The sequence below is a fragment of the Ruditapes philippinarum genome, unplaced genomic scaffold (genome assembly GCF_026571515.1).
Source record: "Ruditapes philippinarum isolate M1 unplaced genomic scaffold, ASM2657151v2 ctg393_1_1_1_1, whole genome shotgun sequence".
Lineage (NCBI taxonomy): Eukaryota > Metazoa > Mollusca > Bivalvia > Venerida > Veneridae > Ruditapes > Ruditapes philippinarum.
This window is the reverse complement of record NW_026854713.1, coordinates 222,784-238,780: the sequence shown is the minus strand read 5'-3', so window position 1 is coordinate 238,780 and position 15,997 is coordinate 222,784. Positions and strand designations below refer to the sequence as shown.

At 33.0% G+C, this 15,997-nt stretch overlaps 1 protein-coding gene and 1 long non-coding RNA gene across 4 annotated transcripts in view; both read right to left on the bottom strand.

The window, feature by feature from the left end:
- Window positions 1-6,453: 6,453 nt before the first annotated feature.
- Window positions 6,454-11,053, bottom strand: LOC132740847 (uncharacterized). The gene is made up of 2 exons (XR_009627216.1): window positions 6,743-11,053; window positions 6,454-6,694 (listed from the first exon to the last, which is right to left on the bottom strand). It is a non-coding gene; the product is annotated as an uncharacterized LOC132740847 (long non-coding RNA).
- Window positions 11,054-11,394: 341 nt separating this feature from the next.
- LOC132740845 (serine/threonine-protein kinase ULK2-like) overlaps window positions 11,395-15,997 on the bottom strand; it is a 28,150-nt gene continuing 23,547 nt past the window's right edge. For all 3 annotated transcript variants that reach the window (XM_060728881.1, XM_060728880.1, XM_060728882.1), the window contains 6 exons: window positions 15,799-15,897; window positions 15,351-15,568; window positions 14,297-14,588; window positions 14,011-14,162; window positions 13,297-13,432; window positions 11,395-12,955 (listed from right to left, as the gene is read on the bottom strand). In XM_060728881.1, coding sequence (XP_060584864.1) covers window positions 12,879-12,955; window positions 13,297-13,432; window positions 14,011-14,162; window positions 14,297-14,588; window positions 15,351-15,568; window positions 15,799-15,897 — 974 coding nt within the window. In that variant the 3' untranslated portion in view covers window positions 11,395-12,878. The remainder of the gene's footprint in view (window positions 12,956-13,296; window positions 13,433-14,010; window positions 14,163-14,296; window positions 14,589-15,350; window positions 15,569-15,798; window positions 15,898-15,997) is intronic.

Genomic DNA, 15,997 nt, shown 5'->3' with positions numbered 1-15,997 from the left:
AACATTCGGACTACCTCGGATAACTACCACAGTTCATGGTAAAACAACAATGGCGGCGCCCTTGAGCGGCACTGTTTATTTCCAAGTTGATTTTGTTGGAATTAAAGATTTGCCAACCAGACGGGCTTTTTTAAAGGCTGCCGTTGATGAGTACATCGGCACGGCTATAAGCCGTATCCTTCCTCGAGAAGATTTAATGGTTTGATTTACGATATATTTGCTAGTATATTGTTAAATTGTATTTTTCTTTTCGTCGAAATGCTCAGCCGGGACCGGTTCGGACACACATCCGATCAGTATAAACCGGGAGAAGTGCTGCTTTATAACAAGCAAACGTTAACATGAAAGCTATACTATTCTAAGGAAAAACAACAATAAAAAGATGTTTAAATTACTGTTTTTGCTTATGTCAATAGAAGAATGACACTTTTTTTGACAAAATAGTGTTTTATGTGCACCATACAAGATTTTTTTTTTTTTACAATATACCCGATGGACCTTTTTGAGGTTTTTTTTTTTTTTTTTTTTTTTCGACCACCCAGTGGACATTTTTGAAAAAAAATTTTGTAAACCAAGAAATAAAAAAGAAGTGGCCTTATATATAAAGTTATTAATATTTTGAATTCAGTTTATAGAAATAACAGCTCTCTTCCACGCACATTTATTATATACATTTATGAAGATATTTAATTCTAAAAGATCATGACATTGTGACATAATTTCAAAGTCATGTGACATAGTTGCAAAGTCATATGACATAGTTGCAAAGTCATGTGACATAGTTGCAAAGTCATGTGACATAGTGCACAGTGTTGTGTTAATTGTAAGAGTTCAGTTTTTAGAAGAGTTTTTTATGTATACGATAAATAAAAGTTGATACTTTGAATATGTCAGTGTTTGTTTATTTCTAGAAGCCCCCAACATTTAAACATGAAATATGGTGAAATTTAAACCTATTTTAGAACCAACACAATCACATCTAATATTTTGGTTCATAAATGACAAATCTTGTCTAATTGCTGCTTTACTTCTGTGTGTCAACTTAAAACTTATAAAGTGTAGCTGTCACATTATACGAGATATATAATAACACACAGTTCAAACAAAAATAGGACAAGTGTAATGTTATCTTATGTGGAATTGATATATTATCAAGAGAAGATGATGTGTGACATGGTCAAAACAGTATCAACATTGATGAACATTGATATAAAATAATTTCACCAACAAGCGCAGAAATTCAACCAATTTTTGCTCATAGTCTCATGGGCTTCAACAAAAGTTTCCAGGTATTCAAATTATAGCCCTGGAATTTGGCCACGCCACTCTATCCAGGATCATAGAGTTTTCCATTTATGTGACTTCTTAAAGCAACCAGTAATTTTCCATAGTAACTATTGACATTCATAGCAACTATTAAATTTCCATAGCAACTTCCATATAACAAGTGTCTTTCCATAGCAACCAGTGACTAACATTGCAACCATTGACCTCCCCAAGCAACTATTGGCTTCCATAGCATCTTCCATTGCAGGCATTGACTTTTTTAGAAACCACTAACTTTTCATAGCAACCAATGACTTCCTTAATAACCTTCGACTTCCCATAGCAACCAGTGACTTGCCAAAGCAACCGCTGACTTTCCAAAGAAACATGCATTTTCATGGCAACCATTGACTTTCCATAGCAACCAGTGACCAATATTGCAACCATTGACTTTCTAAGTGACTTTTACTTTCATAGCAACATATAACTTTCAATAGCAGCCATTGACATTTATAGTTACCAGTGACTTTCCATGGCAACAAGTGACTATCCAAAGCATCCATAGACTTGCCATTGCAACCAATGACTTTCCATAGCATCCATATTATTTTCAATGTAACCAGTACCTTCCCCATGCAACCATTGGAATTTTTATAGCAACCATTGACTTCCAGACCAACCAGTGACCAATATTAGATTCCTTGACCATTGACTTCCATAGCAATCATTCACTTTTTATGGCAACCAATGAAACCAGTGCCTTTCCATGGCAACCAGGGACCAATATTGCAATATTGTAAATACATGTATTTACTCCCCCAAGCAAGTATTGACTTCAATAGCAACATCTTACTTTCCATAGGAATCATTGGAATCTATAGCTACCAATGACTTTCCATAGCAACAAGTGAATTTCATAGCAACCATCTATGGCAACCTTTGACTTCCAGAGCAACCAGTGACCAATATTGGAGACCTTGACTTTCCATAGCAATCATTGACTTCCATAACAACCGCTCACTTTCAAGAGGAACCGATGACTACCATAGTAACCATTGACTTTCCATAGCAACAAGTGACTTTCGAAAGCAGCCATTGACTTCCATAGCAACCAGTGTCCCAAAGTAACCATTGATTTTCCTTAAAATCAAGTGTCTTTTCATGACAACCAATGATTTTCTGAATCAACAAGTAATCATAATCGCAACATTGACTGGTTGCTATGGAAATTCAATGGTTGCCATGGAAATTTGATGGTTCTTATAGAAATTCAATGGTTGGTACAAGGTAGTCACTAAATGTCAAGGAAAGTCACTGGGTGCTAGAGAAGTCTATGGTGGCAATAGACAGTCATGGCTTGCTTTTTGATACACTGGTTGCTAAGGAAAGCCAGTGGTTGCTTTAGAAGTCTGTGTTTGCTATGAAAAGTCACTGGTTCCTATGGAAGTCAATGGGTGCTAGGGAAAGTCAATGGTTGTTATGGAATTCAATAGTTGCTAAAGAAAATGAATGGGTGCTATGAAAGTCACTGGTTACTATGGGAAAGCAATGATTGCTATGGAAAGTCAATGGTGGGTATGTGTAAGTCACTAGATGTCACAGAAAGTCAATGGTTGCTAGAAAAGTCTGTGGTAGTAATCACTACTTGCGACTTGCTTTGTGAGACACTGGTTGCTATTGGAAGTCAATGGTTGCTATGGAAGTCAACTGTTGCTAAAGAAAATGAATGGTTGCTATGAAAGTCACTGGTTGCTTTGGAAAGTCAATGGTTGCTATGGAAAGTCCATGTTATAGAAAGTCAATTGTATCTACCAGGAAGTCACTGGATGTCATGGAAAGTCACTGGGTGATAGAGAAATCTATGGAACGGATTGCTATCTGAGACACTGGTTGCTATTGGAAGTCAGTGGTTGCTATGGAAGTCAGTGGTTACTATGAAAAGTCACTGGTTGTTATAGAAGTCAATGGTTTTTCAGGGAAATCAATGGTTGCTATGGAAGTCATTGGTTCTATGAAATGTCAGTGGTTCTTATGGAAAGTCAATGGTGGCTACAGGGAAGTCCCTAGCTGTCATGGAAAGTCACTTGCAGCTATAGAAGTCTATGGTGGTAATTGAAAGTTGCGGCCTGCTATGTTAGAAACTGGTTGCTATGGTAAGATAGAGGTTGCTATGGAAGTCAGTGGTTGCTATGGAAAGTCACTGTTTGCTATGGAAGTCATTGGTTGCTAGGGAAAGTCAATGGTTGCTATGGAAATCAATGGTTGCTAGGGAAAGTCAATGGTTGCTGTGGAAGTCAGTGGTTCTTATGAGAAGTCAATGGTGGCTATGGGGAAGTCATTAGATATCAGAGAAAGTCATTAGATGCTACAGAGGTCTATGATGGCAATTGAAAGTTTGGGCTTGCTTTGTGACACTGGTTGCTATATGAAGTCAGTGAATACTGGGAAGTCACTGGTTCCTATGAAAAGTCACTGCTTGCTATGGAAGTCAATGATTGCTAGGGAAAGTCAATGGTTGCTATGGAAGTCAATAATTGCTAAGGAAAATAAATGGTTGCTATGAAAGTCACTGGTTGCTATGGAAAGTCATTGGTTCTTATGGAAAGTCAATAGTTGCTATGGGGTAGTCACTGGATGTCACGAAAGTCACTGGGTGCTAGAGAAGTCTATGGTGGCAATCGAAAGTTGCAGCTTGCTATGTGAGACATTAGTTGCTATGGTAGGTTAGTGGTTTTTAGGAAAAGTCACTGGTTGCTATGGAAGTCAATGGTTGCTAGGGAAAGTCAATCGTTGTTATGGGAAGTCAGTGGTTGCTATGAAAAGTCACTGGTTGCTATGGAAGTCAATTGTTGTAAGGGAAAGTCAATGGTTGCTATGGTAGTCAATAGTTGCTAAGAAAATGAATGGTTGCTATGAAAGTCACTGGTAACAACAGAAATTGAAAAGTTGCTATGGAAATAGATTGTTCTTATAGAAAATCAATGGTTGCTATGTGGAAGTCACTGGGTCTCACCGAGTCACTTGGTGCTAGAGAAGTCTATGTTAGCAATCAAAAATCATGGCTTGCTTTAAGAGACACTGGTTGCTATCGGAAGTCAGTTGTTGCTATGGAAGTCACTGGTTGACATGAAAAGTCACTGGTTGCTATGGAAATGAATGGTTGCTATGAAAGTCACTGCTTGCTAGGGAAAGTTGATTGTTCTGATAGAAAGTCAATGGTTGCTATGGAAAGTAAATAGTTGCTATGGAAATTCGATGGTTCTTATGGAAAATCAATGGTTGCTACGGGGAAGTCACTGGATGTCACAGGGTGCAAGAGAAGTCTTTTGTGGCAATTGTAAGTCACGTCTTGCTATGTGAGACACTGGTTGATATGTGAAGTCAGTGGTTGCTATAAAAAATCACCGGTTGCTATGGAAGGCAATTGCTGCTAGGGAAAGTCAATAGTTGCTATGGAAGTCAATAGTTGCTAAGGAAAAGGAAAAGTTGCTATGATAGTCACTGGTTGCTAAAGAAATTGAATGATTGCAATAGAAATCGTTGGTTCTTAAAAAAATCAATGGTTGCTATGGGGAAGTCAGTAGTTGCTAAGAAAAATGAATGGTTGCAATGAAAGTCACTGCTTGCTAGGGAAAGTCAATGGTTGCTAGAGAAGTCTATGGTGGCAAACGAAAGTCTCGGCTTGCTTTGTGAAACACTGGTTGCTAAGGGAAGTCAATTGTTGGTATGGAAGTCATTGGTTGTCATGAAAAGTCAATGGTTGCTAGGGAAAGTCAATGGTTGCTGTGGAAGTCAGTAGTTGCTAAGAAAAATGAATGGTTGCAATGAAAGTCACTGCTTGCTAGGGAAAGTCAATGGTTGTTATGGAAAGTCAATGGTTCTGATAAAAAGTCAATGGTTGCTACGGGGAAGTCACTGGATGTCACTCGGTGCTAGAGAAGTCTATGGTGGCAATCAAAAGCCGCGGCTTGCTATGTGAGACACTGGTTGCTATGGGAGGTCAGTGGTTGCTATGAAAAGTCAAAGAATGTAATGCCAATGAAAATGTCTGCCCCTAGAAACATCAATGTTAAATCATCTTTTGATGAAAGCAATTATTATATTACTGGTATGGCTGTTACTCCTCCAAACGAAATATTTGCAGCAGATTACTTAAATGAATCAATTAAAATGATAGACAGTAATAGTGGAGCTATAAAACAACTACTGTTTGAATCACAGCCCTAGGATATCACCTTAGTGACCAGAGATACAGTAGCTGTTACATAACCATACAGTAAAACAATACAGTTCATTTCTTCCTTCTCAAACTCGCTATTACTGAAGGACAAACTGACAGTAGATGGAGATACCACACACTAAGGTATAGCAAGTGTACAAGTGTACTTTATTATCATTTTGATCCTTTAATGTCAAAAGTTCAATACATTTATCTAGATCAAAACTTGAAGACCGTTACTAAAAACAAGAGAGAACAGTGATCACATGTGTTGTCTCATGACAGCCATTTGCATATTGCAGCTACTGTTTAGCAAGAATGAACAGGGCAAAACGCGTTTTTTATTCGAAGGCAATAATTCAACCAAAACTTATTCAACCAGAAAGCCCGTATAATATGCATCAGAACTTGAGCTACAGATCAATCCTGTAAAGTTTCAAATAAATTGCATTAGCGGTATAAGAGGAGTAGTCCGACAAACTTTAAAAATAAAAATTATTATTAAAGGGCCATAACTCTGATAAAAAACACTAACTCACACAAAATGTTGATGATATGTACAACTACACTAGGTACATTTTGTAATTATCATTCCTGTAAAAAGTTTGGATGTAATTGCACCAGTAGTTTTTGAGGAGTAGTCAGATTTTTTGACGGACGAACAGATGACAGAGAAGTGATCCCTAACGGAATATGTTGCCCCTACTCTATAGAGGTGACACAAATTTCAAAAGAAATTTGAAATGAAAGATTATGTCATATGTGATTTAAATTTGACAGTCATAGGTTGTAAATGCAAAAGTACACTGGACATGCAGAATAAAAGCTTTTGTTTATAACATAAGCCTGCATTACAAATATATCCCTAAGGGCATGGAAATTTATTTCCATGGAAGTTTATATAACTTTTGATGAGGACAACAAGGCCATGCTATATCTCAGGTTAGCTAAAAAGAAAAACAATACCATACATTTTTTGCAGTATCTTTATTATTTTTTTACCATGAATAAGAAACATCGTCACAACAAAAATGAAATTCATGACCGTTATTTAGTGTATTTGTAATGTATAACCAGAAAAAATATAATAATGTTTAAACTCGCATCACAAATATATAATTCACAAAGAAGGACAAAACAAATAAAATTATTGCTTACAAACTTGCTTAATGACATATATCATAATAAAACCATATATACCCCAACAAACTTGCTTAATGACATATATCATAATAAAACCATATATACCCCAACAACAAGTCCACTAACACTCTAAAATGATAAAAATAAAACCAATTGTGCAATAGTATAAGAAGAAACTGACTTCTGGGTTTTCCTATCTTAAATAATAAACATGGGTCTTTGAAATTTTCAATACCATTTCATTAAATTATTTTCGGAATAAAACACCTTGTACCACATTCAGATTTATTGATCGGATGTCATGATGCTATCTCAACATCATAAATTGGCGTCATAATGCTGAACTTAACATTTTTGTTTAAAAATATTTAATACATGTTAAATGTACTATAAACATTGCATCAACAGATATTCAAATTAACATGAAAATTAATTTATCAAATTGTAAAGTAATTGACTTCAATGAAGTGTTAAGATTCGATTTTCAAAAATTCAACATATCACCTTAATGTTTAAGATGTATGATATTCCAGCAATACTCATTTTTTTCCACAAATAGCCTTAAAGATAGAATAAACACATTCAACATTTTTATATAAACATTTATGCCTGCATTGCAAAATGCTCAATGTTTCATATTGAGAAATAAAAGCACAAATACATTCAAAAAATAATAATGTCACAGCAATAAAAAATGCCTTGAATTGCGCTAATGAACAATAAGTAATATGGCAGTAATACACATTAAATACATGTGTCAATGTTTCAAACATTGAATCTCTTGCAATGTCATTTGTAGGAAATTTCAAAACATGCATTCAAAAACAAACAAATTTTCATACATATACGACTGTGTCACAAAGAAATATTTCAGCTAAAAGTAAAGATTTGTAAGTACCAATAATTTCAACACATATTTGACTAAATTAAATTTCACTTTTTATTTATATTCCTGTATTATCTTAAAAAAAAAACATGTTGTTTAAGTTCAAAGTCTCTTTAACTATCTATCTATATAAGTTTTTAATGCTAACTTTCTCTTTAACTGTCTGAAAATAATGCTCACTTTCTCTTTAACTATCTATACAAGTTTGTAATGCTCACTTCCTCTATAACTATCTATACATACAAGCTTGTAAATGTTATTTCTCTCTTTCACTGTCCATACAATTAGCCTACAATTAATTTAATTATCTATACAAAGTACTTATAACTGCTCATATTATCTTTGACTACCTATACATATATCGCTTTAGATGGTCATTTTATCTACTACTATCTATACAAAATAACTAATCAATATTCATTTTCTCTACTACTATCTATACACAGAGCTTCTTTTTCAACTATCTAAACACTACACACAACAGCATGTTTTCACATCTCTAAAATATACGAATCTCAACAGCATGAGATCTTCAACACTTTCACAGATAAACTTCAAACTTCTAAACAATATCTTCAAGTTTTTAATGCACTTACATTACCTATGTATTAAATTTTTTAAACATGTGTAAGTTTGTCAATTGGATTTTTATTAAGTTCAGCAATAATATTTAGTAATTTCTTACTCAAGACATAACAATTATTTTATTTTTCTATATAAATAAAGATATAAATCAAACATTTAATAGAATATTTTATTATGACTAAAATTTTATCTATGAAAGCACTTCTTATATTGCACTTGAATAATTTGTATTTTTCAGAATTCAAGAGAAACCACTCACACAAAACTATGTATCAAAATCAAAAATAAATAACCTCCCTTCACATTAAAGAAAGTAAGAAAATTCTAAATTCAAGGGAAACAACTCAGACAAAACTATGTATCAAAATCTAAAATAAATTACCTCCCTTCACATTAAACAAAGACAATATTCTAAATTCAATGGAAACAACTTAGTACAGAAGTATATGTCAAGATAAACAAAACTTGGAAAAGTCTGACAAGTTCTGCAGAGACAATGTGCATGTAATGTAATATTCATACGAAAAAATAAGCAAATGTTGGAGTCCTCATAAAGTGTTTGTTTTTCTATCTCATTGAATTCTTTAGCATTTAAATCTTCTATATATAAATTATAACCAAAAAGCTAAATGCATGTTGCATGATCCATTATTACAATAATAGCACGAAGGGTGCCAAGAAAGCAAGCAAAAAACACAGACGAAATAAAAACTGCAATATGTCAATGCATAAACATGATGTATATTGACAAATTATGCATTCATTATTCATGGATTTGAATATTCATACACCAGTACTTTATGAATATTAATGAGTTATCATAAACACTAGTTCAAATGAAAAATATTTTTTTTAAATACGAGCGAGTATATTACCTGCAATAAAGAAATTGCGCAAATCTACTAGGGTTGACTGCAAAACTGCAGTAACCTATATGAAATAAAGAAGGACTTACAACAGTTTTGCTGTAAACCCTTGAAATATCTGCTGTATGCAATGTAAAATTCGTGTATCTATCAAATAAATCTACCTCAACTAACCATGGGAACAACATTACTAATGCCTCTTATTTACATAAACAAATAAATATCAGTTAAAAATAAAGTCAAAGCCAAATCAAATTATCAAAATATGTAATAGAGAATTAGGTTTATATAATACACATACATGTATCAAATATATAAGCAAGTTTAAATGTCATTATAACATGAAAAATGCTTCGGTAATATCTAAAAAATTTAAATGATCAGTACCTTACCAATGAAATATATGATTAAAAAATTTACCGGTATATTCATGGAGGTAAAAATGATTTATTTCAAGGCATGACCTTATTCTGTAAAACATTTTAAATTTTATTTTATAAACCATGCAAACAGACCCCCTTCCATCATTTATCATTTATGATGCGTCTCCTTAAAGTCTAATATTTCTTTCACCTTTTTCTTATATCCTATTTAGGTTTACTATTTAAACATCCTGGCCAGATATATTAAATTTCTATGACTAACAAAACTTGTCTACTGTAACCCTGTCTGTGTTTGTGTATGTTTACCCTTGTTACTAGAAATATTACCATATGAACCGGTATATATTCTTAACCCCATCTTTTTTTTTTCTAAAATACTTCATAATTCTGTATACAGATTGTTTTCATGCAAGGAAACTATACAGGTATCTTATGAACATTGGTGGTTTTTCTAAGGTGGCCCATTCAGGCCTGATATAATGCATGGAAGGGCACATGAGGTTTTCCTCTACTAGTAACCTTAGAAAGCTGCAAAATGTCCATTTAAGTGTTGGTGTGACTTAAAACCCAATGAAAAATACTTCTTCACCATGTAATATTCCATCCTTATCTACAAAATCCACATCAGTGTGTGTACATTACCCAGTATATCAGAAACAAACATTTTTTAACTTGCCTATAAACAGAATTATATCATAAGAGGCATTAAAAACAAATTAAAATCATTTGACAATAATCATAATGGAAATAAAAGCAAACAAAATACAAAAACAAAGCATTTAAATGAGATCTTGTCATACAAAAGCTTATTTCATACAAAAACTCAAAAAATGTGTCATACAAAATGGCAAGACTTAAACCAAAATGCTATAAAAACGTCAAAGCTATAAAGGAGGAAGTCATTAACGTTCATCAGAACAAACTTATTTATTCCCCATAAATTATCTGAATTTCTCATCAATGTCTATAAATAAATAAATGAGGTAATTCATAGTTTCACCCTCCTTTTCATCAAAGTACATAAATACCCCTTAAATACACTGAACATAAATATATATATTTCACACATAGAAAAGTGAGACAAAAACAAATTTATCATAATATCAACAAGCAATCTGTTTCAAAAGTCATGAAACCAAATTTGTAACCAGTCTGATCAACACAATGCTACCATTGGCTTATTTTCTTAATTTCAAATTCAAAATTTCAAATCAGCCAATCAGAAGTTTGAATGTCAGACTGGTCTCCAATCAATTTTAGTTCAATCACTTTATTTTACATGGGTAAACAATGGAATTTCTGATACAGTCAAGTGCAAGTTCTCTAATACTTGCAACAATAATCACAGGTTTATCAGACTCTGTAATGAAAGACATTCACCTCCACTTCAATGAGACCATTACTCCAAAATAAGTCTGCCATTCATTTGACAACAACATAGTAATGATGTCCATCCATTAAACAAAATATTCAAAGTTACACATGAATATAAGGTATCACTGTCTACACAATAAACTCCTAATATGGAATTATTGAAGTCATGACCTTTTTGTCCATTTCATATAACACAAACTTGTAGTCTTGCATAATGATCTATAGAACAAAGCCCGAATTAGAATGATCTGACAGCATCTTGTATAATCAGCCTCAGCAACAACAGGCTCTATCGAACAATCAGTTTGTGATACTCCCACTCTATAGTTTAACCGATATGGTAAAACTGTAAACCTCTCAAACTAAAACACCCTGAACAGTTTATGGAACTATTACTTTTAGGAGCCACAAAATCATGAAACTGTCTGCCTTTCAAACCATTAGCCTCTGGAACAATCTGATTAAGAAACTATCAACTATTTTAGAACAACTAAGTTGTGAAATCTTAAGGTTCTGGAACAATCAGCTAGAGAAATTATCAGCACATATTTTTTTTAAATTACAGCACAGCAATTTTTTGTAATAAAAGTTTATACTATATAATATTCTCTATATGTAATCATCACACTTTCAATATTTAGCACTCTCTGTCCATGTTATTATATTACTCCACTATATAATTAAATATCATTTTAAATTAAATATAACTCTTTTTTACAGGTCTTACTGTAAAGGTGGTTCTTGTGCCTTTCAATATTCAATCTGTAAGTTTATGCTTGAATCACAGTTTTTTATTCCCTTCCTTACCTAACCAACATTATGTTTTTGTTAGCACAACACATGTATATCAAATATTTTTCAAAAACTCTAGTATACTGACACTTCATTCAAGTTCAAGTTGGTTTCTCCCCAAAATCTGTTTATTTCAATCAATTAAATCTAAGCTTGTTTTTCAAGCATTTGTAACATTTTCACAGCACAAACTTTTTTCATGTTTTCAGAACAGCACTTCTTACAGCTCTATTTGGAATTTTCACCTCTCCAATTATTTAGTATTTTTATAATTGAGCTTTTATATCAAGCATGTCTTCCCAAAGTACAAACTTTTCTTATTTCAGAACAGAGCTATTCTGGGTATTTAACTTTTCAATAATATAATATAGTACTTTCATAACTCGGCTCTTTTTCATGTAACGATCTTCTAAGCAGCACAATATCTTTTTGTCTCCAACATTTTAACTTCTTAATTTCATCACAAATCTTTTTTCAGCAATAGTTCTTGTCTACAACACATCTGTATTGGTGCCATGCAAAATGTCATCGTCTTCTTGTCTCCAACTCAATATTGCCCAAGACTTTTTTTTGTCATGTCTTCTTAACATGGTCCAACTAAAATTCCTTACTTTCTTTACAATATCTAATTGCATCATTCCCATTCATCATAAAAGCATAAATAATAAAAATGTCTTAAAAACTTGTTTTCACTTTTATCTATGTACATAAGAGTTCCAAAGGCATACATTATTTACACATTCTGTCCTATATACACTGTGTCCAAACATTTTTTCCTATATATTTGTATTTACATCATGGCAGCATAATCTATTTACATTTGTCTATCTACCCTCTTTTTCTTTCCTATATAGTGGCATCATGACACATCATTCAGTATGTCTACTTTAGTTCTCAACTTCAGCTTCTCTGTCGTGAAATTCGGGACTTCATGCCCCATTAGTCAAATAAGTTCATCTGCATTGATGCATGTCACTCATGCCTTGTTAACTGATGCACAGAACGAAAAATTCACTGTAGCATGCCATGTGGTGTCCACCTAAACATGCCATGTGTTGTTCAACCTATACATGCCATGTGGTGTTCATCTATATGTGCCATGTAATGTTCACTGATACATGACATCCCCATATTTATACCATACCCCATTAAAATGTACTTTTTTTATCTTATCTTTCCGTCTTTCCTTTTGCATTTTTTTGTGGAAATATATTTTGCCACTTTAATAATACTTTGAAACTGTTCTATTTACATGTTTTCCCGATCACTCACATATTTATATATGCTGTGTGTACAAGTTATATGCTGTGTAATATATATTACAGATGTGTGTATTGATGAATGTGTACGGTTTAGAATCACAATCAGCTGGCAGCAAATGTTTGTTGGTAATATGCATTTCCTTGTAAATTTGCTAGTCTCCTTTCAACTGCAGCTTTATCTGAAGAAAAAAATATCAATAAAATTGTATCAACATATATAGACACAAACAAGGAGCGCTGGATAAAACAGGTGACATGGTAACCTATAAGCGATCTAGAAAGCTTTGTTTTGTTTCATAAACTAGGATGAGTGATCTATATTCAACAGTTTTAACCAATCAAACAAAACTATTGCTTCTTTTCATTCATTAAACAAAATATTTTTGTTTAACAAACATGTATTATGTAAGATAAGCCTCACAATAGTTGATAGCAATACTCAAAACAAAAAGTAAAAGACATTGTAAAAAAAGATCAACACTGTAAGAAAATCTATAAACAAGAAACTGTCTTCACTTACATTTATTCAATGATTCTTTATCTCTAGTGTTTCGTGACTGCTGGGCTAGACTGTGTAACAATATTTGTGCTGTCTGGTATCTACGGAAACACTCGTGAGGATTTCCGAACAACTCGTCTAATGCTGCCGTTTGACACTAAAATTAAATTATAACACTGTTGTAAATATGAAATAAAAATTTACTAATTGGTATTTTGTATGCACGAAGCAGTATTTCATCATAATTATAAAGAAATACCTGATTTATTAAATTTGTGTAGACTGCATATAACCATAAAATTGAAGAAATTATTATGCAATTCTCGATGTTCCTCATGACGTAAATAAGTATATTTTCTACTTAGCAGTACATGGCATCATAAATGGTAAAAATTCAACTCGTATTGATAATACAAGAATAACTGGTAAAAATTTCTGACACTTTTTTCTTGTAATTTTTCTATTAATAACACAACTGACATACATGTATTTCATTTTTTTGCCGACCTTTTCAAAACATTTTGTACTTTATTTGCCTTTTATATTTATAACAACACATGATGTGGTATTAATTAAACTGTAACAGGTGTTAATACAAACCATTGGTATCAACATTACATAAATAACCTTTACAATGTTTTTTAATATCAAACCTGTATATTGTAATTCTAAGGGATATTAATATAAGAAAGTTGTTAACAGTAGAGTCTGGTCAGACTGTATGAATGTACTTACTATTTCAATAGCATAATTATATATTAGTTTATCTGCGGTTGCTATGACGATCTGTGGACTCAATGCTGTCTGTACGGAACTTCCTAGTCGTTGTTGTAGCTCACGACTGACTCGTACACATATGTGATAATGCTCATTCATTTGTTTCACAACTGTAACAAGAAAAAAGAACACCAAAAGATTAAACTTTTCATGAACATTTAAGAATTCATATATAAATATAATCACATACTGCATTTTTCAACTGTTCAAATATGTCTGAAAAAGATATAAAGAAAAACCTTACCAGTTTTGACAGAGTTTGAAATGGTCAATTTTCCCGCTTTTATTTCATCCCTCGCTAACTGTAAAGCAGACGACAATAAATGAAGAGCTCGTACATGGAGTATAAGTTGTTCAAGTCGTCGCTGAGACTCTGTAAATTTTGGCACTTGTTCCGGCAGATTCTCTCCCTTGTTACAATTCACACTTTCGGAAAAAGAGTTCAGAGGTGCTCCTCTTGATTTAGAAACCTCCAGGATGCATTCAACCAAATCAAGGGCAAAGTTCAACTTGGCCAATGTTGCATTATGGTTATCCTAAAACATATAAATTAATAATGTCAACACACTATCATGATACTATACCTAGTAAAAATCCTTTGTCTTTTTCATTTTATGATTAATGAAAATCACTTTATTTGTGCTTTTACCTTTATATAAATTTTGGCTGATAAACATAATTAGTTTTTTTATTATATAACTTATTAATACCTAAATGGAAAATCAGAACAAAAATATCAATGAACAAAATAAAGTTATATAATAATAATGTTTTATAAGATATACCATAACCTAGTTGCAATTAATCTCCCAACTTATGTTCAAACCCCACATAGATTAACCAGACATATGCATCCCTTATCCCTACGCCAAATACAGGTTTCCTCCGACTACCATAAGTACTCTTTCTTCCCTCATAGCATTATACTATGGAATAAACTTCCTAGTAACATTGCCACCCTGCCCAACCTGAGTCAGTTCAAACAGGCAGTGGTGGGTTTGCAGTACTAGTCTTACTCCCAGTGTTTTTAAACTATTTTATCTCTTATCATCTTGTTTCACTATTAACATTTTAACCATGACTAGAATACATTTTCAGTCTCACCTTCCAAGCATGTCAATGTTTGGACTTTTCTTTTTTAGCTTTTCTTTTCACCTTTTACTAACAATCCGACGTGCACTAAATTCCTGCCTTTAACACTCGTAAGAGGGGTTGGCAGTATCCAGAGATAGATTATCTCATGTTAAAAAATATTCAAGAATAAAAATTTTGATGCAACATATGAACACAAAACTTACATCCATTAATGTTTCTTCTGACAATTCTGGTGCTACAAATGCAATAGGACCTTCCATGTTAGAGGGAGACTGAGCGTACATGAGTGCCGGTGGAGGTGACGCTTCCACAGACGTACCTCGTCTTACATACGTCACAGATCGCTCTGATTTATCACTATTTCCAGAATTAATTCTCTCTCGACTGCCAAACCCAGCAAATGGAATCATTGTCCGTGAATCTGTAAAATTTATATACTTGTACCATAACAAATGCTTGACATGAACGCATCATTATATTATAATATTGACAGGATTTATATTAACAGGACAGGGTAACGTTGCTATGCAACAAACTTACATCCCAAATAACACTAACCTTTCATCTACATATTTTCAACAAATAAAAAGCATAGTTTATAAAACTAGTCAATCACATCTTTCCATATTTACATCATCTATCCATATTTACCTTGCTGTGGACTTTCACCAAATGCTGCCTTGAACAGTTGCTGTGACAACATGCTGGTTCCCTCTGATGGTCTAGAACTTGAGCCTGGCTTTCCTAACACTGGAAAAGTTTTATTATGAAAACAAAACGATGTGATTCTAACATTACTTAGCTATAACTTTTAATTTAATTTTTAGCTTACTTCATTTTGAATTATAAT